Raw genomic sequence first — 25,000 nt, 5'->3', positions numbered from 1 at the left:
CTGACAAGTTCAAAGAATGCCTTCTTGAGGTCATAATTTTGTAGCCATGCTGCCTAGTCAAAGACAAAGAAATAGACAATACACACTAAGTAAGAGCATAATTTTTAGAGTAGTCAGCTCCATGAGAAAAAAGACAACAAATTTCCATTAAATAAACTCTTCTATATCACTCCCTTTTCTAGGGCTCTATATACAGTGCCAAGCTTTAAAAACAACTAGGCTTTGTAATAAACCTAATACACTGACCTTCATCAACTAATGACTCTTGAATAGATTGATATTTTTGTGGACACTACTCATTCTGCTTTTCTTCACAGAGAATATTTCCACCTCTGAATCTCAGATCATGTTTTATTTGCTGGCACCTATGCACACAGACTCAAGAACACTAGTCTGCTAACTGGAAAGCTATATTGTAAACCTTCTGGTTTAAGCTCTAAAAGTCAATCCATCTACATTCAAGCTGACTTAGGTCCAATGGAATGATAATTAATTTTGCAGACAAAGTACGCTAAAGTTTTGTCAGATGTTATTACACTTTGACATTTATAAGACAGTAATGAAGAAGTAGTATGAAATGCTTTTAGTGATCTAGTGAGATCCTCAATTAGTGGTCAGAAAAATGGTTAGCTTCTGTCAACACCTACTTTATTCAGAAATTTTCCTAATCACCTTTTAAGCCTAGGCTTTCTTCTTTGTATTTTAGTTTCCTTGCCTTTATCTTTGCTGCTACAAATAACAGTTTCAAACTTAATCTTAATTCAATAGAAAAAAAATACTTCATTGACTATTAAAGAATACACATAAGACTAATAGTATATACATACATAAGCAACTGTCCTCTGCTGGCTTTTCATTTGGTGCTGGGCAAAAACAGAGGGATTCTACTAGTTTTTTTGGGATATAGGGTGAGAAAGGGAATTTGGGATTCTTGTTGTATTTTCTACTATCCTTTATTATTTAACATATGTAGGCTAAATAGTAATAAGAAATGGATCCTTTTTATGATAGGTAAGTTGTCTAATGCCAAAGTAAAGCTCAAGCTATACGTTTATTTTCAGTGTATTCCAGAATAAAAATACCACAACAGTATTTTCTCCAAAAACTTTTATAATAAACACTGGATATAAAATTTCTGGAGAGTAGTAAACACAAAAACTGAGAGCTGAAAACCTTTCACAGCTTTTTGGCTTGTCTGACTTTTTTTTCCCCCTAAGTCTCAACTCTCCTCCATAATTACAAAAGAAAAGCAGAATCTTCTTTCCAAGAAAATTTGTATTAGTTGTGATGCCTTCTTTATTTCACTTTCCACACAGACACTAAACCGTTTTATGAATAACTGAACTTAATTTCATAAAATATATTATTTCTTTTTAAATTCCCATACACTTTAAGAAAAAGATAATACCAGTATGGAAATGTATCTAATAAATATATTTTTCAGTACAGTATACTGGTATTATGTCTATTGACAGAATTTATCTTTGAGTAAGAGAATCTAAAACAGATCATAACAAAAATGGACTAAAAGAAAGACCTTACAATCTACTGTCATTTGTTCTGTCATCTCTATAAAGTTAATGGGTTGGAAAAATGGTCAGCCTTTGGAACCAAAGTTGATATTTAATTGAAAGGAAATGCATTTTTAATTGTAATTTCTTCCCCCACTCCTCTGTAGCCCTGTGATTTCCTTAGTTTTTAAAAAATGCCAGCATGAATGTGAAAAAGAACCATGGAGGGTAAAATGAGGGTTCATATTAATCTGTTTGTTAGTAATAAAAATATAAATATTTGAGATGAATAAAAATGTTCCTTTCCATGTGCTATAAAGGAAATTGAAGGGAAGATATGTATGTATATTTTCTTAAAAATTTATTTTTAGTTTTGTCAGAAAGAACAAGTTGGATGAATTAAACGGTGACTGGGCTAGTTCTATGACTTAAGTGACCATATTACAAAATAGTAGCAATAGTCCTATAAATAATCCTAATGATAAGGAATAACATGATATATTGATAAGAATGAATATATTCAAATGAAGGAATATGAAATTAGCTGGATCAGTTTCACATCCAACAAAATGGTAGTTCACTACTGTTTTGGTATAACAGCCATGCAAATTTTTATTTAAGGCCTTTTATAAAAGCCATAGTAATACAGGAAGTATATTTTCTTTTAATTGGTCAGAAATAAGAAAAAGTTTAAAAGAAAATACTTGTGGAAGTCTTACTGTAATTCCGTTATGAAGTTATTATGATGCCAAGTACTTGTGTCTTGTTGTTAAGGTGCTTTTACTCTATACCCTGTAGTCTACCATTTGTAAACACATCTTTTTGATGTTTCTGCCAACATCCTGGCAACAAAGCAGTGCAATTTCAAATGAGCTAATTAACTTAATTGTTGATGAAGCATGAAACAGTTCATTCACCCTGTTAGCTGCTCCATGACAACATAAGAGTCTGAGCCTGTGAAGTTACTCATCTCCATAAACCTATCTGTAGCTCTCTGTTTAGATCTCTTGTATGGCAGAATTGTGCATGGAAAATGTTTCATAGAAGATGCATATTCTTATTTGAAAAGGAACCTCTAAAATTAAAAAAAAATTATCACCAAATGAAGAAATTAAGGATACACAAAGTTTTTATTTTAAGCTAGAGAAGCCGTATGATTTATCATACAACTAGACGGTCATGTGTGATCGCTTTTGTGATCCTGAGGGCAACAAGTAACAAAGGTAGATGAAATACAATTGTTAAAATTTTGGCTCCTATTAACTTTCATCTTTTCATTCAATCTCAATATATGTTAAATATCATTATTTAAAGGAAGTAATATCAAGTTTGTGATGAAAAAAATAAACTTGTAAAATATGTCCATTTAAAATGGATATATTACAGGATGCCTCCTGTGATTTTACTTAAAATTTTTATTAAAAACTTGAAATTTAAGTGAATCCTGCACAAATATCCCAATTGTTAATGGCACTATTACAGTATGCTAGTATTTTTCATTCTTTCAAAAACCCCTATTGAATGACTTGTAAAATATTTTGATGAAAAGGTAAAGACAGACAGTTGCCTTCTTAGCCTGACTTTGGTCATGCACTTGTTGGAACACACAGAAAACTCAGAGAGTGCTTATGATGGACCTTTACTTCCCCCTTTCAGCTTTCTCTTATTTACAACAATGCACTTAATACTCCCCCAAACCCACCCCCCTCCCTAAAAAACATACGAAACCTACTTTAAAAACTGTCCAAAATCTTCACAAATGCTTTCACAGCCCGGCCATTTGCAAACTCCATGGCCATACAGAGTGTGAGAAGCCCCAGTCTCCTCGTGTGACGAGCTGTAGCAAAAGAACACGGCGTCAGAGTCATCTCAAAAAGCCATAATCGTTGCAGGCTGCTAGCGCCTGTCAGGTTACGATCAGTGACAAACAGGTCAAAACAGGTCAATTCAGCTCAGAGCAGTCAGAAAAATTTAATCGTTCTATTGAATAGTTCAACTGCCAAGGCTAGATGATGTTCCAATTAGAGGAGAAATAGAGCCAAAGATGACTGTTAATAAAGGATGAAAAACTAAGGGGACTGTATAATATCATATGCTAATCTTGCCATATGACCTTAATGTAACATTTACCTCTAAATAAAAAAAATATATATTCATATGTGGTCAAGTGAAATAAGCCTGTGTTTTTAAGAAGGTAATAGGACATCCACCGTAAGATTTTTGAAATGCTCTTTTTAAAGAAGATATGGACCGTCAGGATCATTTAAATTGTTTAATATTTATGTTTGAGCCATATATATTTCCACTAGTTACTGCTGATTGAAAAAAATTCTACTTGGGAACAATATTCATTAGTTACTTCCTTCTATAATTATCAAAGACTTTTGATAAGTGAGTATTATATCACATGGAGTGATCCTAGAAAAATCAACCAACTTCTGCAGTATATAATCATCAAATTATCTCAATTAAAACAACAGCATGAAAGCATTCAGAAACATACCATTTTTAAAAGATGAATACTAACAAGAAAAATTTTTCATAATACTCAAATGAAGACCAGAAACACCAAATTACAGCATTCTATTTTAAAATTTACTGTAATTAAATATCGGTTTCTTTAAAAAAATTCTTTGTGAGAAAGAATCTGTCACAGCTAGGCAGACACTTATATTATATAACAGAATACTATGAATCCACTACACTCAAATACGAAGTTTAGAGCAAAATACCATAGGAACGTAAGTCAATCTGTTAAGAAATCCTGCGCTTATGTTTCATCCTTTAAAAGTAATTTTTATGTTAAACAATATTTTAGCTTATATATCTTATGAAAATTACTTTAAAGGACTTGATTAGATATGGCTACATGCTTGAATAGGTGGAAGTAAATGGACAAAAGTACATGGGTGCTCCTTTTACAGAGGCCATTTTTACACAACTAAAATAAAACAAGAAGTCGAAAATTATCTAACATAATGTATTCAATGTTGGTAACTGAAATCAAGTAATTTTTCCCTATGAATTTTGAGTCAAATTCACTCAGAGTTACCATCATAAGTTTGTTTTTTATATAACTATTAAGTCCCTCATGCTCCAATAATAAAATAAAGGTAAACCAGATATTTTATCTTCTGGTTTATTATACCTTTGTTTGTACCATATGTATAGTGATTCTCTGATACCCATGGACATGTTCTTAAACATATATTAAGTACACATTTTTCAACATATACTAAGGGGAATATATATATACATCTTTAGATATTTGAAAGGGGTTCTTAAGTTTAAAAATGGAAAAATGTTCTCATTTCAGCAATCCAGCTCATCACAACATATTAGCCATAAAAATATGTCGACACAGGAATTCCACATGCATGTATTAAAAAATAACTTTCTTCAGGACAATTCCCCACCGTTTCCATCAAATTCCTGGTATTTGAGCTACTTTCTGTAATTAAAATAACATATAATGTAAATAATCTAAAAGTTTTTATTTAATTTGTTCTATACATTTTGCCCCTGTTAAGTCAGATCATAATCCTCAATTTCATGAACGGTGAAAGTAAAAGTTGGTGACAGACAAATACAGAATAAATCTCATGAGATTTACCTGTCCCGCCTTGCACTTAGAACTGAAGACTGTCCATTCACTATGGAATGATGGGTTATTGGTGGTGATGCTTTGGAAGTGGTGGAGGAGGTAGTCGAGGAGGAATTGTTAGTAGTGAGGTCTAGCCCTCCATGTTTAATGCCATTGTCTTCCATACTGTGCACTCCAGTCACTTCTTTCCATAACTGCTGAATCTCAGCAGGACTTAAGCCAGCTATAAAATGAAAGAAAGCCCCACTAATATAAGAAGGTAAAGTTCATATAATGAGCTTAGTGTTATTACTGGATTAATGCCAACAACAAAAGTGATGTTACCAGCATAATTAATATACAATAATAAATCACTTTATACCATCAGCACCATAGCCTTTCTGATGAATAATCAGTTATTTGCTAAAGACTACCAATTTGGGAATAGTACTGGGAATAATAGTATTGGAACTAATATCAAGGATTATTGGAAAAACCCAGCAAGTTCTATTTGAAAGCTAAACTATTTAACTTTCAACTGCAGCTTTTACTTATTGCTAGTATTAAGTTTTTAATCAGTGAGAAACTGAAAAAGAAATAGATTTTTAAATGAGATATGTTGAAAGAAATGAAAAGAAAAAAAAAAGAAGGAGGGTAAATAAAAATGTCAGGGAAAAACAGTAAACATTCAACTCAGAAAAAAGATACATTTGACAATTAACTTTGACAAAGTTACTTTGTTCTTTCTCAGAACAACAAAGAAAATAATAGAGCTTCATTTGGAGGTCCTAAATAAGCCACTATTCTTATTTACATGGATCAATTAAGTAGATAATATGAAAACTTCATTTTATGGCCAATAGAATAAATGAACTACTCATTTTAAACAACACCTTGTTTCAGATCATGGAAATTTACCAGATCTATGAAGAATGAAAACAGAAAATCAAGGCACAATCTTTTAGCTTTTACCTATAATTCTGAAATAAGGAATTGAGAGATTACTGCTTATAGTATTTGACTTACATAATAGTACTTATATGTGCCAAGTACTATGCATTCATGTATTCTCTCTATATCTTGTGCTCCTTAATCCTCACTAAATCCAATAGAGTTGATAACTGTACTTTAATCAGTTCATGGATAAGGAAGCAGTGTGAGAGAGAGGTTCAAAATGTATCCAAGGTCAAAAAGCTTCTATGTGGTAAAGCTTTGATTTAAATCCAGGAAGTTTGATCTGAATGACTTTTCTCTTAGAATATTACTTTAAAAATATGGAAACTACTGAATAAAGACATACAGGGGGAAATGCAGTTGTAATTATGATTACTATCACTTACTGACCACTTGCTGTAGTCTGATGCTTTACATTAATAATCTCAATTGACTTCACTTGAAGTTAGGAATTATTCCACTTTACAGATGAGGGCATGGCATGGAGGTTTGGAAAGATTAAAAGTTACCAAATCACTACGCTCACAACTAGTGGACAGAATTCAAACCTAATTTGATTTTGTTGCTCCAAAATCTAGGTTCTTCATTATTATGTGCATCTACAACATCTAATACAAGGATGGAAGTACTAATTTGATATCTGTACCCCCACAACCCAACACACGTCTACATCAGATACAAGGGATACCGATCAATCAAGAGGTGTGTGAGAGTGGAGCAGGATCGAACAGGCGGGGGAGACTAGGGGAAGATAACAGAACATGATGTCTAGGAGAGTGAGCCCTCTCACCCCTACCCCTGCAACTAGAAAATCCATCAATATGAACACAGTAGTAAGTAGCCCAAAGTGACAGAAGAATTCTCACTGCTCCAAACATAACTTCTGGTCAAATTATTCATCACAGTGGTAACCTTAAATTGCTATGCCTATCACAATTTCTTACAGACAGTTTTACTGAAAACTATCATTTTGGTGATTCTGGCTCCTGAAGATTTTAAAACAGCCTAAGACTGAAGAAAAGACTGAATAACTTAGGTTTCCAGTTATTTAAAAGAATTTTTTTCTACATAAAAGAGGATGGCTTAATAAACTAAGGTATTCCTCTGTTAGACAGGAAATAATTTCTATATAAACATCATTAATTACTGCTTTAACCCACGATTCTGAAACTTAGCTGACTGAACTCCATTAGCAAATCCTTTTACGTAACAGCTTCTACATGTCTTTCTGCATGGGAACCCTCACCACCTCACTCTGCCTCTCTGCCCCAATGTCCACTCTTGCCTGGACCATGCCTATCCTTTCCTGTCTTCCTGCTTTCCCCTTGCCTTGCTATCATTTACTTCTTGTCATTTATCAGCCAAAATCTCTCTCTTTAAATGTAAACTAGGCAAAGGCATTTTCCAGACAAAGCCTCCAATTGCTTTACAGAACACTTAGGAAAAAAAAATACACAAGAAAAGAAAGGGAGCACAAAACAACAAAAAACCCTACTATGGCCCAGGTATCATTTATTACCTGGGCCTCGCCTGCTTCTCTGACCTCATCTATTGCTCTCTCTCTCTGCATTTCACTCTGCTATGCTAAATTTCTTCTGCATCTTAAAGGCATCAAATATTTGCTCCCCTTCCAGTTTTCACTCTGGCTGTTCCCACAGCACAGGCGATTTTGGTTCCTCACTTCCTTCATTCAGATGATTTATGGGTCACCTCCTCTGAGAGGTCTTTGACCACACTCTCAACTACTGCCTCTCTCTACCTTGCCTTCTAATATTCTCTATCACCTCACTCTGCTTCATTTTTCTTAAGAGCACTTATCAGTCTCTGAAACTATATTATTTGTTTTGTTATCATCAGTCTCCCTCTACTACAATTTAAACTTAAAATGGTAAGAGCAGGGATTTCTTATTTTACTCATCTATCCTCGGTCCCTAGAACAGAGCCTAGTATGTGTTCAATAAATAGTAGTTGATTTAATTGATTATAACAGATTCATGGAGTTCTTGAAGGGATTTTGGTTTCCGCAGGGAAGTTCTGTGGCTCTTGCAGGGTATACTAGTTATGAGTACTGCTATTCTGTAAAGCCAATGTCTAAAGAAGTATAAACTAGTTGATCCTAAAGACCGAGTGGCTAATAAAATTTTATATCTTGGCTAAAGACTCTTAGATGTTTTCAGAGACTATATCAGTTAGAGATGTTATTAATAATTTAGTTTTTGAATCTTATTAATAATTTAGTTAACCTAAGTATCCACTTACCTTTTAAAAGCAGACTTCTATTATACTACTCATTTGTATGGAAAATTAGTGGTATCAGCATGGTATCACAATGACATGGCAACAAATACTAAGCACACAGATATTTGATGAATAAATAACCTGTTCACTATCCAAATAATGATTCTTAATTAAGTGGGGAAGGAAATGGTTTTTAAATATTACAGATAAGGGGCAGAGAATAGATGATGTCAAAAAGAGATTCCTGTTAGTAGAAGTGGTTCCCCAAAGCGTCTGCATATTAGACTCACTTGGGGACATTTTAAAACATCCAGTGTCCTGACCATAGCACCAACCAATTAAATCACAATTTCTGAAGGTAGGACACAGGTATCAGTCTGTTTCTGAGGCTCCACAGATGATTACAATGTGCAGACAATTTTGGAGGAAAAATTTTAAAAGTAAACTATCACATTGCTTATGAAAAAAATTTTTCACATCTACAATTTACTTAGCTCTTTTCTATGGATACAAAACTATGAATATGAAACAAACAGCCAATCAGTTTTATACAATTTTGAAAGTTTCATGAGTTTTGAAGTTTTGAGGTTTGCGAAAATTAATTTACTTTTGGGCAGTAATGTAACACGTTCAGTATTTCCTAAACTGTGTTCTGTGGGACAGTAGTCTTCTAAACACTCCTAATCTGAGAGATCTAAGAGGTCTGTGGTCTCTATCTTGGAGACACCTGATTAATGTTAACATGTACATCAGTTCTGTGACGTCTAGGACCAAAAAAACCTCGAGTCTCTTCTTCAACTCAGTGTTTTACAATCCATTTGAGGATAAAAAGAAAACAACTGACAAACTCTTTTTACAATTGCATTGATTTATTTCAGTTTTAAATAATGAAGGTGGCCTTAGGATTCATCAGGTGCTCTCCAGCCCCTCCCATGAACTGCAGGCTGCCTGTTTATAAACTTAATGGACTTTTTCCAAAATTAGCTTAGTTCAAAACTAAGCTTCTATTTATGCAGCCCCATGGAACCCAGCTCACTGCTCCAGTAGGTTCCTTTGTTTCTGTTTTGTTGATAATTTACAGGGTACTTCTGATATACTAGTCACTTTTCTCCATGCTTTAGTGCTAATCTAATACCCTGAGCTACTATTATTCTCCCCATTTTAGAGATGAGGTCACTGAGGAACAGAAAAGTTGAGTAACTAGCTCTAGAGCTAATGCATGGCAGAGCTCCACATTTTTGGCCACTGCTCACATCACCTTTTTCCAGGACTCCCTCCCTGGCCACCCTGTCTACAAGTTCAACCCCTACCATTTCTAAGGTTTCTTTCTTTTTTCCTACCCTGATTTAATTTTATCCCATAGCACTTACCGCTATATATTTCACTTAATTTGAAATCTAAGTTTTGTGACGGCATGGATTTCTGCCTGTCCTATGACTGCTTTGTCCCCATTTCCTACAGGAGTGTGTATAGTGAGTGAAAGCTCAATGTGTATTACTTAAGAGTTGCTCAAAGACCAGAACAGTAGTGGTGCATGATCTGGCAGTCAATGGACTAGACCATCATAGAATAATAGTCAACTTAAAATCCTAAGGAAAGATTATTCAGTTTTCTTAGTAACTTATTTCAAGGATACACACATAACAATACTAGTGCCAAAAAGTTGCATGATTATGTGATTTTAAAATTCCATGACCACAAAAAAATCAAGAAATGATGATGGATGATGGCTTTGGGATGATGACTTGGACCTGCTCTCGTTCACTGCTAGTACCACAAATAAGCATCCAAAGGTTTGTTTTTCTAGGAGTTGAATGAATAAAAGGATGAATTCCTAATCAAATGGCATGTAATACCACAGGTACAGCAATTAAATAATAATTCCTTAATCCCAGATTCCGAGTTTGTGGAGTATCTATTGGGTGACAAGTGCTGCACTAAAAATTAATTAAAATTTGATAATTCACATCTAGATTATACATTCTTGGAGCACAAAAGGTTTAAAATTTCCAATATTTTACTTACTGGTAAAAATTACATTAGCAGCTTTTTCACACAAAAATAAAAGATCCGTGTCTTTTCATTTTTTATGTCTAATAATTAATTTTTAATATTAAATAAATAACCTTATGGATTATAATGTAAAGTAAGTCTACTGTGATTTTTTAAATTAATTTATCTTATTTAATATCACTCTGCTTATTTTCTAGAGTTACTTATAATTAAAAGTAATAAAAGCAAATTTTGTAGTAGTATTTATATCATCCACATATTTTATTGAACCAATTTGATATTGAATAATTTGAATTATTGAACTATTATCATGTAATAGTTTTCATCTTAAATTTTTCATTAAAAAAACTAGTATAGGCTCATGGCCAAAGTCACTGAATCATAGAGAAGACTAACTGAATTTCCCAAACCAGATCTGACCTCGTGGTTCCTAGTTCTCTCTGCAGGCAACTGTTCTTCTGGTTTCTAGTCTATCCTTCAGAGATCTGTGTTCATTTATAATTTGCCAGACCTAACATATTATTGATTTATATTTGACCGGGGGCCTATTTAACCTGTAGGTATAGTGCCTATCTTTAAAATGTATGTTTAGTGAGAGGTGTACTGAATACATATTTTGCTCAAAAGCTGAATTACAAGGAGCAAAATAGCTATTTGGCTAAAACTGAGACCAGGCAAATATCTCCAATGAAGAAGGAACTTCTGGGATACTAGAATACATCATATTATATACATACCACTACAGTGAAATAGTGAAAGCATGGTAGGATTTTATAAAATCCTATTAAAATTTTTATAGATGGCATTTTTTACAAAACAATAATTTCTCAGCTGCCCTCATCATGGAACTTTAATGGGTCAAAGTTGACATTCTGTGTTTGAGTATTCCCTTAAGATATAAAGAACTGACTAAAATAACTTTAAAAAGACGTATGGCCTAAATGGAAATAAATTCATTTTAATGCATGCATGCTGGCACACGATACAATTCTGTGACAATTAGAATTACGATTTAATTTAATATTCATCTTTCTATCTGCTTACATTTCCTCAAAAACTAACTCAACATGCTTAATATTTCCCTATGTATTTAACTTTTTGTGAGTTACTTTTTATACATAAAATTAATAGCATTCATGGTTAACTTTGCAGAGTTTTATTTCTGTAGTAATAAATCTAAACATCTAAACTTCAGCTTACTGATGGAGCTTAGCGTGTAAAACCCCAAAGGAGAGTTTCCTTCCAAGTTACAAATTGGAGACTGACTGGTACTTAAAAGGAAATACTAAGATGGTAACAATAATTCTGCACCACATGTGTTGTCCATATTGCTGGTGCTGTTACCCTTATTAGATACAAAGGTGATCTATGCAAGCACATGACTACAGGTTAGGCAAAAAAAAATAAGGATGCCAGAAGTGATGTTGAAGTATGCATCTGACTATTTATTCATTTATTTTATATAGAATGCAAGCAGAGGAAAGGGGGAGAGAGGGAGAGAGAGAGAGAGAGAGAGAGAGAGAGAGAGAGAGAGAATCTTAAGCAGGCTCCATGTTAAGCATGAGCCCAACATGGGGCTCGATCCCATAACCTGGGATCATGACCTGAGCCAAAACGAAAAGCAGGATACTCAACCAACTGAGCCACCCCTACATCCTGGCATTTGACTATTTAGGTTTCCATAATCAGAAAATGAGTCAAAGCCAAATAACTGATTTTGACTGAATACTCATCTTAAAGACAGCACATTCCTAAATAAATATAAAGGACATTATTATACTTTACTTAGAAAGATTTCACTTTATTTATTATCCAACAGTTCTCTCATTCTAAGCTCATCTAGTTCTAGAAGGTGTTACTTCAAAATAGTGCTGGCTAGATCTAGCATTCTCTGTTTGGTCTTTGAGATTGGTAACAAACGTGTTATATTTTTAAATAGCTTTTATAAATTCAAAAACATGTAGAAAGTTGGAATGAAATGAAGTTTTTGCCACATATATTTTAGTCTCTACAGTCATAGTAAGCCTGTGAATATACTGTGTGTTGCAACACACTGATTGCTATCTCTTGTCAAAAACATATCAAAGTTTGAACTGTGTGCACGCACAATAATTTCCTATTTTCTAATCTGGAGACAATGGTACTGGGTCATGAAAGTGTGTCCCTAAATAATTACTAGCTGACATATAAACTGTACTATCTATGGAGTAAATAGCTTCATAATCAGTATTTTATTTGATATTGATTTACAAATCTATCCTTTTTTTATTTGATTCTATATACCTACAATCACTCTCTATATTTTTATTTATTTAGTTTTAAATGTTTATTTATATATTTTCAAGAAAAAGAACAGGGGAGGAGCAGAAAGAGAGGGAGACAGTATCTGAAGCAGGGTTCAGGCTCCCAGCTGTCAGTGCAGAGCCTGATGTAGGCTTCAAACACATGAACCGTGAGATTGTGATCTGAGCCAAAGTTGGATACTTAACCAACTGAGCCACCCAGGCATCCTTATGTATGATTTTAGAGATGATAATTTAATTGCCTAATTTACATCAAAATCCAACATTATAGTAATATTCATGATGACTCTAAAACCTTAATATTTAAAGTAATGTACTTTAAAGTGATACATTATATCATTTTGCATTATAGAGAAAATATACATCTCCCACTCTTACCAAGACTATTATAATTTTGTTACTTCTTTCTCATTCTCATACACTTATTTTATATTTGGTTGAAAGAAGTTGGAACTTTAAAAAGCAGCCTGAGGAATCTGTGTTAAATCATGGGGACACATATTTCAAATATGGCATATTTTTAAAGATTATCATTATGTATAAATCCTACTTGGTGTTCCTGTGGTTATCATTCAGGGCTAATCCACCAGCCAACCCAAAATGTGGTGCAAAGTGAACTGGGAAACTGTTTATATGTTTCAGATATAAAAATATCTGAAATAACCAGAGGCTAAGGCAGAAGTAATTCAAGGCTTCCATTATGTAATAATTACTTTTTTTACTTTCTTTCATTCAATTTTGGGATTCCAGCACCACCCCGTGAAGTTCTGTCCCTCTGCTGTGTAGCTGGTTTATCTGACACATTCTGCCTGTGTTTGGCTACTGAGTCTCTAGATAGTGGCACTTTTCACACTTCCTCCTCTAAGTGCTAAAAAACACAATGATGACTTGTATGTATTTTGTTTAAATTATAAATATTCTGCTCAAACCTAGATGTGGTTTCAGATTTATTTCATTTCCTTCAACGTTCTCTATCTCGTGTGTTTAATCTCTCATACATTTAATGGAGAGTACACATAGAAGAAAAGGGAAAAATGATAATTCTATTTAAAAAAAGCTCAGAAATTAGAGTGTATTTTCATTTGAAAATCAGTATATTATAATAAATTTCCTTTTTCAGCAAGGTATGTGTATGTTTTGGAAGAATGTATTTTAACAAATATATTGCACATAAATTATATTTTACTTCTGTGAATGTCTGAGACTGGGTGCCAGCAGGTGAGGAGCAGAGAGAGAGGGAGACACAGAATCTGAAGCAGGCTCCAGGCTCTGAGCTGTCAGCACAGTGCCCAATGCAGGGCTTGAACTCATGGACCACGAGATCATGACCTGAACTGAAGTAAGACACTTAACTGACTGAGCCACCCAGGTATTCCTCTGTGAACATCTATTTTAAACTTTCTTGAAATGATTGTTTCAATGGTGTTACTCAAAATCCTGGTAGATCTCGCTTCTCTCTATTGAGAGGAATCTTATATGATTAGATCCTAAACATAGATTTTATGTTAATTTTACTGAAAAAAAATTGATCGTATACATTTATTGCTTCGGTTTTAGTGTAGTTTCTACTAAAGAAATTCATGTTTATATTGAATTAATTTATACACACCTTTCTTTTTTTTAACCTTATTTCTTCATTTGTCCTCAAACTATATTTTTTCAAAGGATGATAGTTTGTGAATAGAATTCATTGGTATAATGACACCATGGTTTATTACAATTCTCTTTGGAATGGTCCAGAAAAGTGAGTTCATTGCCTTGTTTTTCTTCCACTGCTTAACCTTTATCTTTCCTGATTTCCTAGGAGTGATTCAATCAAATGAATCAGAAGATCTGAAATCAAGGGAAAGAGGGGATTCTGGGATAAACCTACCAAAGTGACAGTAATTTGATAAAATAAGTGAAAAACATTTACTATAATTATTTCATTTTTAAAGTTTATTTATTTTGAGAGAGAGAGAGAGAAAGTGAGAGAGAGAATGAGAGTGGGGGAAGGTCATAGAGAGGGTGGCAGAGAGAATCCCAAGTAGGCTCCAGTGCAGAGCCTGATGCGGGGCTTGAAATCACAAACTCTGATCATGACCCGAGCTGAAATCAAGAGTCGGATGTTCAACAGGCTGATCCACCCTGGTGCCCCTACAATATTTTAAATTTCATGTGCTAGAAACAAGATTATGTGCATTTTAAAGACTTTTATTTGCCTAATTTTTTTCTATTTAATTGTTCTTGATTTTATTCAGAATATCCTACTGAGTCAGAAAGATGAATAAAAAATACTACAATGTGAGCCCCTCTGTAACAAATATAATTAGTCCATTTGGTTTAAAGTCTGTTCTAACAAAATCCAAATGCAGATTAGAATATGCCTTTATGAAGTTTAATGATATATGACTTTTGCCTGTATCAATAATTTTAGCACACAAGAAGTCATTTTGCTTACCATCATTTTTTGTACTAAGAATGGTTTCCATTTCCCAAAAGCTGAGTGAAATGATGAATATACACAATTGTATGATTTATAGTATTGTGTTATGGTACTATATTATTGTATCAAAGTACATCCAAAGTTTTCTTATCAGAAAAATAAGGGGTGCCTGAGTGGCTCATTTGGTTGAGCATCCAACTTTGGCTCAGGTCATGATCCCACATTTGTGGGTTTGAGCCCATATTAGGTTCTGTGCTGACAGCTCAGAGCCTGGAGCCTGCTTTAGATTCTGTGTCTCCCTCTCTCTGCCCCTCCCCTGCTTGTGCTTTGTCTCCCTCTGTTTCTCAAAAATAGATAGATAGATAGATAGATAGATAGATAGATAGATAGATAGATAATAGATAGATAAAATTTAAAAATTGAAAAAGAAAAACAGGAATAAGAAAACAATTGATAGCTTTTTGAAGCTATAATTTACAATATATGCACCGGCAATATCATTTTAGAGAAAATAAGATCAAAATGGTTCCATGATTTAGATGGGATTCTACATAGCATAGCTTGGAATGGAATATGTTCTGTAGAAATACAGAAGCTCTCTGTAGAAATAAAGGCTCTTTTTTACATGTAAGAGTTTAAGCATGAAGATTAGAAACTTTTAGGAACTTCTATCTTTTTATTTATTTTTATTTTAGAGAGAGAGAGGGGCGCCCGGGTGGCTTAGTCGGTTAAGCGTCCGACTTTCGCTCAGGTCATGATCTCACGGTTCGTGGGTTCGAGCCCTGCGTCGGGCTCTGTGCTGACTGCCAGCTCGAAGCCTGGAGCCTATTTCAGAGTCTGTGTCTCCCTCTCTCTCTGACCCTCCCCTGCTCACGCTGTCTCTCTCTCTCTCTCCTAGAAATAAATAAAACATTAAAAAAAAAATTTATTTTAGAGAGAGAGAGTGCATGAGGGGGAAGAGAGGGTGGGGAAAGAAAGAGAATCCCAAGCAGGCTCCATGCGCAGCATGTAGTCCAATACAGAGCTTGATTCCACAACCCTGGGATCAGAACCTGAGCCGAAATCAAAAGCCTGGCCTTCAACCCACTGAACCACCCCAGGTGCACCCTATCTTTTTTTTTTTTAATCAGTTCTCCACCAAAACTCCTATCAGCTCACCTTTGTTAAATGGAATGTTGTTAGCCTTCCCACTAATCTACTTCTCTGCAGGTCTTCAGAATACATTTGATAGTGCTTAAATTGTGTGCCCTTATAAATTATTTTCTGCTGTAAGACTAATAAATACGCATTTAATATCTAACAAAACATTTGAAAGCGGTTTTACTACACACCTGAACTCTGTGTGTAGTAAAATCTGAGTCTCAAGAACATGGCCCACGCAGCCATGTTAACGATCATGTTTTAATAATAAATCTGAAGGTCATAAAAACAAAATTTCTCAAGGTATAATGCAGACAGGGCATGAAATGGTAGAAAGTGCCATACGAGGAATGAAGTGTGCATGTTTTGTGTGTACCTTGAGGCAGCGACTGGACAGGAAGTGCCGCCTGGCCAGGTGGGATGGAGATGAGTCCCTGACGCTGAAGGCTGAGCAGATGCTGCTGCTGCTGGAGTTGTTGCATCTGGAGAAGCTGCTGCTGGAAGACAAGCTGCTGGGCGGCCAACTGCTGCTGCTGCTGCTGCTGCTGGTGCAGAAAACCCGGCCCAGTAAACAGCAGGGAACACACGGTCTGCACACACAGCTCTCATACAGAGAAATGCACATGCCTTTCATTGCCCTGGTGAGTTTCTGAATGGGCATCCCATGGTCAACGTTCGAAAGCAGAATGGGAGCAAGTTCTAGGTTTTCAGTTGCCTTTCTTTCAAATATTACACAGCAGCAGAGAACCAAGGAACTTGCATGAAAGAGTATGGAACGAGCTTTAGAAAAAGTATGTTACACAAAGTCTCAGACTTTTTTGAAAAATTGGCTTATTGCAGATGATGATAATAAGTTTATATATACTAAAAAAATAACACTTTGTAGTGACAGTCAACTTCAACAACACTCTTCTCTTTTTTTCCAATTGAGTAAGTTTGATCTGCAGAGGCCCATGAATATGGTCTCTGGTGATCTATTAGTAAACTGGATGTAGCCTTCGTAGGACAGGCCTGTTAGCTCTCTCTCTTCCTCTCCTCGCTTGTTGGAATACATTAAAGGCAGAATTATGTTCAGGGCAAAAAAATAGTGCCCTTATTATAAGGAAAAGTATAACTTCCAATTTTGTGAGGCATTACAAGACAAACCAGAGTTCTCTGGACTTGGAAGGGTATGAGGAGGCAGTCACACTTCAGAGACAGACAAGCTGCTGGGGAAGACCTTTCCTTTTTAGTTTGGGGAAAAGAGAAACTTCTGATGCGCTCACTGGAAAACAGACTGCATAATGGAGCAAGTCATGTGGATTGCCCAGAGCCTCCAGAGAAATAAGGGAGCAATTTCTATTCTGTAGTTGATGGCTGTCTGAAATTCTATTCACAAATCCAAACAGAAACAAAGCCTCAGGAGGTCAAAACTGTTTCCTGTACGTTTGCATAATGGGCAGCTTGAAGACAACGGCTCTGATACCTGCTGATCAATTTAACTACTTCAACATGTTTTGTTTGTATTATGTTTATATTTGATGCAGTTTGCTGACAAGTGCAAGCTAGGCCTGAGAAGCCAGCTTGTCAGTTTGATTTATGAGCATATCAAACTGTAACTTTCTACTCGCCACTCCAAACCTACAGTAGCAGTTCATTAATCAGGGGCCCGTGACTTTGAAATCTGTGTTCCACTGGTTTCTCCCTTAGCCCCCCACAACCCCCCCAACCACGGGCTACATTTGCATGCATGTTCTCTGAGCTGCACCACTGAGAAAAATAAGGTTCCCTCACCAACTTAGATTCTCGGTGAATACAAGATAATCAGTACTTTGTCCACCACAGAGCTTGCTCTTTGTACACTGTGATTCATTAGTGAACATTAGACGACAGACAGCAGCATTGGATTGTAACTCTCAAGTCCCATGCTACAAAAAAGGAGAGCAGGAGAGTTCTACTGTCACTGTTATTAAGCTGGGTAAAAATGTACCATAATGCATCTTTGACAGGAGAGCCTTGTGCTAGGAAGATCTCAGGCCGCCCTGGCCTCGCGGCGCCCCGTCCCCACCTGGCACCGCTGTGCCCCGACGGCAGGTGGCTCCTACCTCTTTCGCCTGCTTGCCAGGATGCTGTGGCGGCGGCGGTGGCGGCGGCTGCGGCTGCTGTTGCTGCTGCTGCTGCTGCTGCTGCTGCTGCTGCTGCTGCTGCTGCTGTTGCTGCTGCTGCAAAAGCTGAAGATGTAACTGCTCTTGCTGTTTCTTGTAAAACTCTTGTAGTTGTTGCTGAATAAACCATTTTGACTTTAATAAATAAAGGCAAAAGTTTCATGTATTATAAATCTCCTAAACTCTTCTAGACTGGCATATGGTAGAGTAACCATTAAGGTGCACCTCCCAAGAACAACAAAAAATATGCAATGGATGCAAGCAGACAAATCTACATACATTTTTTTTTCCAAGGCAGCTCTGAAATTTTCCAATCCAGAATCCAAAAAACTCCTAAACAAGAGGGCATAGAAAACTTGTATTCTAATGGGCCAGAACCAAATGAATACCCTAAATGATTTATTGGAAGTCCCAATGGGATATTAAAATAGGTTGCATACTCTATACAATTTATAAGAACCAAATATATGGCTATATAAACTCAGGTTGCTCAATTCTTATCGGGAAAATATTTTAATCCATCAGATGTACAGAAGAATGTCAGACTTAGAAACAGAAGCAAATGGCCTGTGGCCATCATCCACAGAAGACAGCAAAGTGATTATATCGATAAGAATTTAAGTAAAGCACATTATTTCTCTATGTTAAGTAAGTCTACAATATAAAGTCCACTTTATACACACTCGAGGCCCAATAAGGTTCGTATTAGGAATGCTAGTCTTGTCACTAAAAAAAGATAACTTTCATGGATTAGTGGCTTAGCTGCTTAACTTTGTTTTTGTACGTAGATATTCCCTATGCTGAAACACCAAAAATATTTTGGGAAGGAAAATGTAGGATGTTACCTTCCCCATTGCAACCAAATGACCAGTTTAAATTTCCTACTCCCGTGAACAAAAAGGAGCACTGAAGTCTTAAGGAGTTTTAAAAGCAAGAATTGTCTACAAGTCCCTTTGCACTTTTGTTGGCGAGTCTACAAATCAAATGTACCTAAGCATCCGGATACTAAACTATTAATTTATTTCATGTTGAAGTTCCACCTCTCTCTGCTCTTATTGTAGACTTTGAGGAATTTAAAAAGACTAAGGGATCTAAATTTTCTGATGTAGTTCTGCAGTTACAATGCTACATGTATGTTCTCGCCTGCTGACCAGCTGTCCCTGCAGGTGGAGAGTGACTGGCAAACATGCCCACGGCCCTGTTAACGGAGGAGCATGCCTGCGCCACGCTAGGACACCACAGCAGGTAAGCCACATTACCTGCTGCAGCATGACCGCCTGCTGCTGCTGGAGAAGGGCTTGGAGCTGCTGAGGGGACAGGACTTGCTGCTGAAGAATCTGCTGCATTTGCTGAGGGGTGATCACCTGGGGAGTCATCATGGCCACCGACACAGGCACCTGGGCAAGGAGAGGAAGGGAAGGGGGTGGTCATAACCCAATGTCTGCTAACCTGCTTCACAGCTATAGGTCACCACTTGTAAGTCCTTTAGAAATGATGGCTGACAATTTTTATACAATATCTGTCATATTACTTAACTCCTGGATGATACTTTAAAAGTGCCACAGCACGTAGACACGGGCATTCCAGACGCATCAGATTTCATCAGATGCTCTCTTTACATTCCTTACTTACCTCATATGTATTATGCTAAGATGCTGGAGCTTTGACTAGCATCGTGAAAAATAATTAAGTGTCAGGGTTCTTGCTACTTCATAATTGATCATCTCACCGATGCCACAGTACTATGAACGGAAAGCTTTTGGCAATGGTTTAGAGGTATGATTATGATAAACAATAAAGAGTAAGCAATTTGAAAAATATGCATATACATACCTGTTATCAAAGCTAGTAAAAAGAATGTATATAGAATGTACTTACGCATAAAACATAATCACCATCTTCAAAATGTTATGGCTATATGTATGTTGAATATATAAGTATTAGAAAAATACGTATAGTAATACATATCACTTCATGAGTACATGGCTCAAATCATATAGGATGTACATACACACGTTTCCAGAAAATAGCAAGTTAGACAGGTCTTCTCAAAGAAAGAATCATAAGCCAAGTATTCTTCTCTAAAGATTTTATTTCAAGCTAGCTAAACTTACACCAGGGGGTCTGGAAATCTAAAGATTATTCAAAGATTACTCATTTGGGGCACCTGGGTGGCTTAGTCGGTTAAGCGTCCGACTTTCGCTTAGGTCATGATCTCGCGGTTCGCGGGTTCGAGCCCCGCGTCGGGCTCTGTGCTGACTGCCAGCTCAGAGCCTGGAGCCTGTTTCAGTCTGTGACTCCCTCTCTCTCTGACCCTCCCCTGCTCGCGCTGTCTCTCTCTCTCTCTCTCTCTCTCTCCTAGAAAAAAAAAAAAGATTACTCATTAAACTGAAAAAAAAGCATTTTTACTTAAAATTTTCTTTTCTTTCTTTTCAAGGTTCTGAGAAATATGGAGTCGAAAGGAAAAGCAAATAAGGAGGCAGAGAAGAAATAGGAGAAAGGGGAGGCAAGGAAAATGCAGAATGAGAAAGAGCTAGGGAGGAAGTCCTAGAGAAAGAGAATGGAAGGAGGTGAGCGGGACAGAACCTTGTATGAAAGCCTGTGGTAGATGGTCAGCCTGGCCCCAGTCACACTGTTGGGGGGCACTGCTTGTATCAACCAGCATGGAATCAAACAACTTGACAACGTGCCCTGTTTGCAACCTTTGAAAAAGCAATCACTTTCTTTCCTAGAAAGAACAATCCACTTTTACTATAAATAAAAGCATGTATTTACATAAATACTGCTTTAGAACAAATTCATGGGACAACAATGAGTCTTTGAAAACAGAAAAAGATTAGCAGCACCTGGGTGGCTCAGTCGGTTAAGCGTCTGACTTCAGCTCAGGTCATGATCTCACGGTTCGTGGGTTTGAGCCCCACGTCAGGCTCTGTGCTGACAGCCAGCTCAGAGCCTGGAGTCTGTTTCAGATTCTGTGTCTCCCTCTCTCTCTGACCCTCCCCTGCTCACGCTCTCTCTCTCTCTTTCAGAAGTAAATAAAACATTAAAAAAAAAAGGAAAACAGAAAAAGATTAATAGACATGGTTCCCTATTTTAATAATAATTTTAACACAGTTCAAACTTTTCTGGCACTTCATGTTATAAACAAAGAAGAAATTAAGAATGAAAAAGAAGTGAGGAGAGAAAAAAATAAAAGAAACCCAGGGTAGATAAGGTCCCCACTCCAAACACAAACACTCCACATTTAATTTTAAGAAGTAACTTTGTCTTGTCTATCCCATGCTGATATCTCAAAACATGGTTAGATCTAGCTTTATGACAAAAAAGAAGCACGTTATGATGGAAAAAAAAAAACCTCAGTGATTATCACAAATATTTCTGGACTCTTTTCGAACATACATGTTATAGGTTACTATATTTGAATTTATCATAATAAAAGGCATGCTGAAATGTCTGCTAGAAAATTAATTGACCCAATGGGTTGCCCAAGTGTTTAGTTGTTTAAAACTTGAGTGGTCAGTTTACTTAAATGTTTGTTCTTCAATAAGCAAATAGAATGGTTAGATAAGTAGTTTAAAAAAATCTACGACAAAGATGCCTTTTTTTCCACCAATTATTTACCTTATACTATCTCTAAGTAGCAAGGAACCAAACCAAAATTAAGAGCCAGGGTAAGACAGAAATGTTAAGCTTTAAAAAGGCTGCCAATCCAGATGGACAAAAAGACAGACAGATACTATATATATATACATATATATACGGACATACAGACAGATACCACATGTATGTAGATAGATATGATGTATATGTAAATGGACAAATACATACAAATAGATACACATACACATAGATATATACCTTCTATAATGTCAATCATGTGACTGAAACTTGCCACACTTCTTTCATCTAAGCCCTGTATCACTTTTTAGCATATGCAGAGCTTTCACTTAATTATCTCTCTGGGTGGTTCGGTCAGTTGAATGTCTTATTCTTGATTTCAGCTCAGGTTGTGATCTCACGATTCATGGGAATTGAGCCCCACATCAGTCTCCGCACTGACAGCACAGATGCTGCTTGGGATTCTCTCTCTCGTCTCTTCCTGTCTCTCTCTCTCTCAAAAAATAAATAAGCCTAAAAAATTATCTCTATATCTATAAGGAAAAGTACTTCATATGTGACTGATAACAAATGCACTTTTTGAGAAAAGTTTTATAAATGAAGGCCTGTCATAATACATTGCAAGTTTACAGTTAGATTTCAACTTATACAAATTATAGGACTCTTTAAACCACACAAACACACACACACACACACACACACACACACACACACACAATTTGGGGCACCTGGGTGGTTCAGTTGGTTAAGCATCTGACTCTTGGTTTTGGCTGAGGTCATGATCTCATGGTTTGTGGGTTTGAGCCCCCTTCAGCCTCCATGCTGACAGTGTGGAGCCTGCTTGGGATTCTTTCTCCCTCTTTCTCTGCCCCTCCCCTACTCTCTCTCTCTCTCAAAATAAATAAATAAGCATTAAAATACATATATATAAAAATAAAAGAACACAAACTTTATTAAAAGTAAGTAAATGTATCATATAATATGTACAGAAAATGACATGATTCTATAGCTTGTTGCAACTGTGACTCATGGTGTACAAGCAAATTTAAGCAACTTTCTACCTTTGCATTTTATTTTATTTTTGCTTGTAAATTTTTTTTTCAATTTTTATTTATTTATTTTTGAGAGACAGAGAGAGACAGAGCATGAGTGGAGAAGGGGCAGAGAGAAAGGGAGACACAGAATCTGAAGCAGGCTCCAGGCTCTGACTCTGAGCTGTCAGCACAGAGCTTGACACAGGGACCTGACCCAGGAACTGTGAGATCATGGTCTGTGCCGAAGTTGGAAGCTTAACCAACTGAGCCACCCAGGTGCCATCTATCTTTGCATTTTAGAGTTCATTAGCTTTTTGCTATGGCTAGGTTATTTTTTACATTTTTACTTCCTTTTTTCAGAGAGAAAGAGGGCACAAGTGAGGCAGGGGCAGAGAGAGAATGAGAGAGAGAGACAGAGAGAGAGAGACAGAGAGACAGAGAGAGAGAGAGAGAGAGAGAGAGAGAGAGAGACAGAGAGAAGTGGGACTGGCCTGAGGCTCATGTTTTTACCTGAAAGGGGGCTTCAGCTCACCTGATATGGGACTCGAACTCACAAACTGTGAGATCATGACCTAAGCCGAAATCAGATGCTTAAAGACTGAGGCATTCAAGCACCTGGTTATTTTTTACTTTTAAAATGGTTTGTATTTCCCTTTTAATGAAAAGTTTATGACATAAAACCAACCATCACATCCTCCTCCTCCTCGAATCATATGTATCATATATATATGATATGTTGTTCTGCAAATTTTAATCATATTCTATCTTACCCTCTAGAAAACTACCATCTAAAACTGACAATATACAGGCATAAAGACAGGTAAAAAGACAAGCAAACTAACACATAAAGAATTGAATACTCTATTTCCATAAATAAGATAAGTACTTAAAACTGATATTCCTACCACAAACGTCAGTTATATGTATTATATGTTCCATGTAGACAACTCCACTTGACTTGTTCAGAAATTAGTAATTTTCAAAATGCAAAGCCTCCATTTTAAGCAATTCATTTTAAGTAACACATTTCCTTTGCTCCTCCTATATCACTTTGGTTACAATCTCATTGAATTTCTTTGCTATTCAAACTACTGGAAGAATTTGCTGACAAAGATGGATAGAGATTAACTGAGTATATAAAATTTTGGGGGGGAGATTATCCTACTTTATCAGGTAAAACAGGTAAAACCAGCATCATGTTTGAAAATATATGGATAACTTTCTGAAATATACATACCTTCGTAAGTTCAGTGTGAGGCTTAAGAAAATATTCTCCACTGGATATATAATTTTGTTCATGCAAATATTTGAATGATGGACAAAAATTTAGATATGTCATGGGTCATGGAGGAGGGGAGGGGGAGCTTACCTCAGCTGGTGGGAAGGCAAATAAAAGTCTGGTAGGGTCTAAGAAAACTTGAAACATTATACAGCCACCAAATGGGAGAAATAGCTGGTTCTGAAAGGGTGTCCTAGGAAAACTGTAGTCTATCCATTAAAATTTTCAAAAGCAAAGGAAGGGAATGGAGTCAACTTTGGTTGGGAGATTTATTTTTTCTCTCTTGGTATTTACTATACTGACAGATCTAAAATTCCCCACAGTGATGGACCAAATAAGGGTTTCCTTTGCTCTTATTTATTCTCTCATAAATGAATTAAGCACACATCTGGTGTGTTGCTCTGTGTGCCAAGAAGTACTGGGTAAATGGATATAATGTTATATATTCTGAAAGAGAGAGAAAAAATTCTGAAACTGTCCCAAAATAAGTCAAAATGGTAAAAAGTCAAAAGTATTTATGTATTATCCTAGAACAGGTAGATGATGACTTTAGATTAAAAAGTTATAAATGTGTTTATATTAAACTTCTGAATATACCTTATTGAAAGGAGTCAAAAAGTTATCGAGACAAGTGCAAAGATCACACCTCACTTCAAATGAAATCTAAAGAGTTATTGTAAGAGTTATGAAAATGGCCCTGAAGTTTTATTCACTAGAGTAAGCCCAGTGACTTTTTACAGTATGATTCAATTGCAGCA

At 36.0% G+C, this 25,000-nt stretch overlaps 1 protein-coding gene across 8 annotated transcripts in view; it reads right to left on the bottom strand.

The window, feature by feature from the left end:
- FOXP2 (forkhead box P2) overlaps nt 1–25,000 on the bottom strand; it is a 583,386-nt gene that overhangs the window by 48,404 nt on the left and 509,982 nt on the right. For 6 of the 8 annotated variants that reach the window (XM_039250276.1, XM_039250275.1, XM_039250281.1 and 3 more), the window contains 5 exons: nt 19,571–19,708; nt 18,252–18,428; nt 16,544–16,712; nt 5,125–5,338; nt 3,244–3,348 (listed from right to left, as the gene is read on the bottom strand). In XM_039250276.1, coding sequence (XP_039106207.1) covers nt 3,244–3,348; nt 5,125–5,338; nt 16,544–16,712; nt 18,252–18,428; nt 19,571–19,708 — 803 coding nt within the window. The remainder of the gene's footprint in view (nt 1–3,243; nt 3,349–5,124; nt 5,339–16,543; nt 16,713–18,251; nt 18,429–19,570; nt 19,709–25,000) is intronic. The other 2 variants (XM_039250278.1, XM_039250280.1) reach the window with 1 other exon arrangement.

The sequence above is a fragment of the Hyaena hyaena genome, unplaced genomic scaffold, assembly GCF_003009895.1.
Source record: "Hyaena hyaena isolate Hyena2069 unplaced genomic scaffold, ASM300989v1 scaffold_365, whole genome shotgun sequence".
NCBI classification, from domain to species: domain Eukaryota; kingdom Metazoa; phylum Chordata; class Mammalia; order Carnivora; family Hyaenidae; genus Hyaena; species Hyaena hyaena.
The sequence above is the reverse complement of the archived record's forward strand: the minus strand, read 5'-3'. Positions and strand labels throughout refer to the sequence as shown.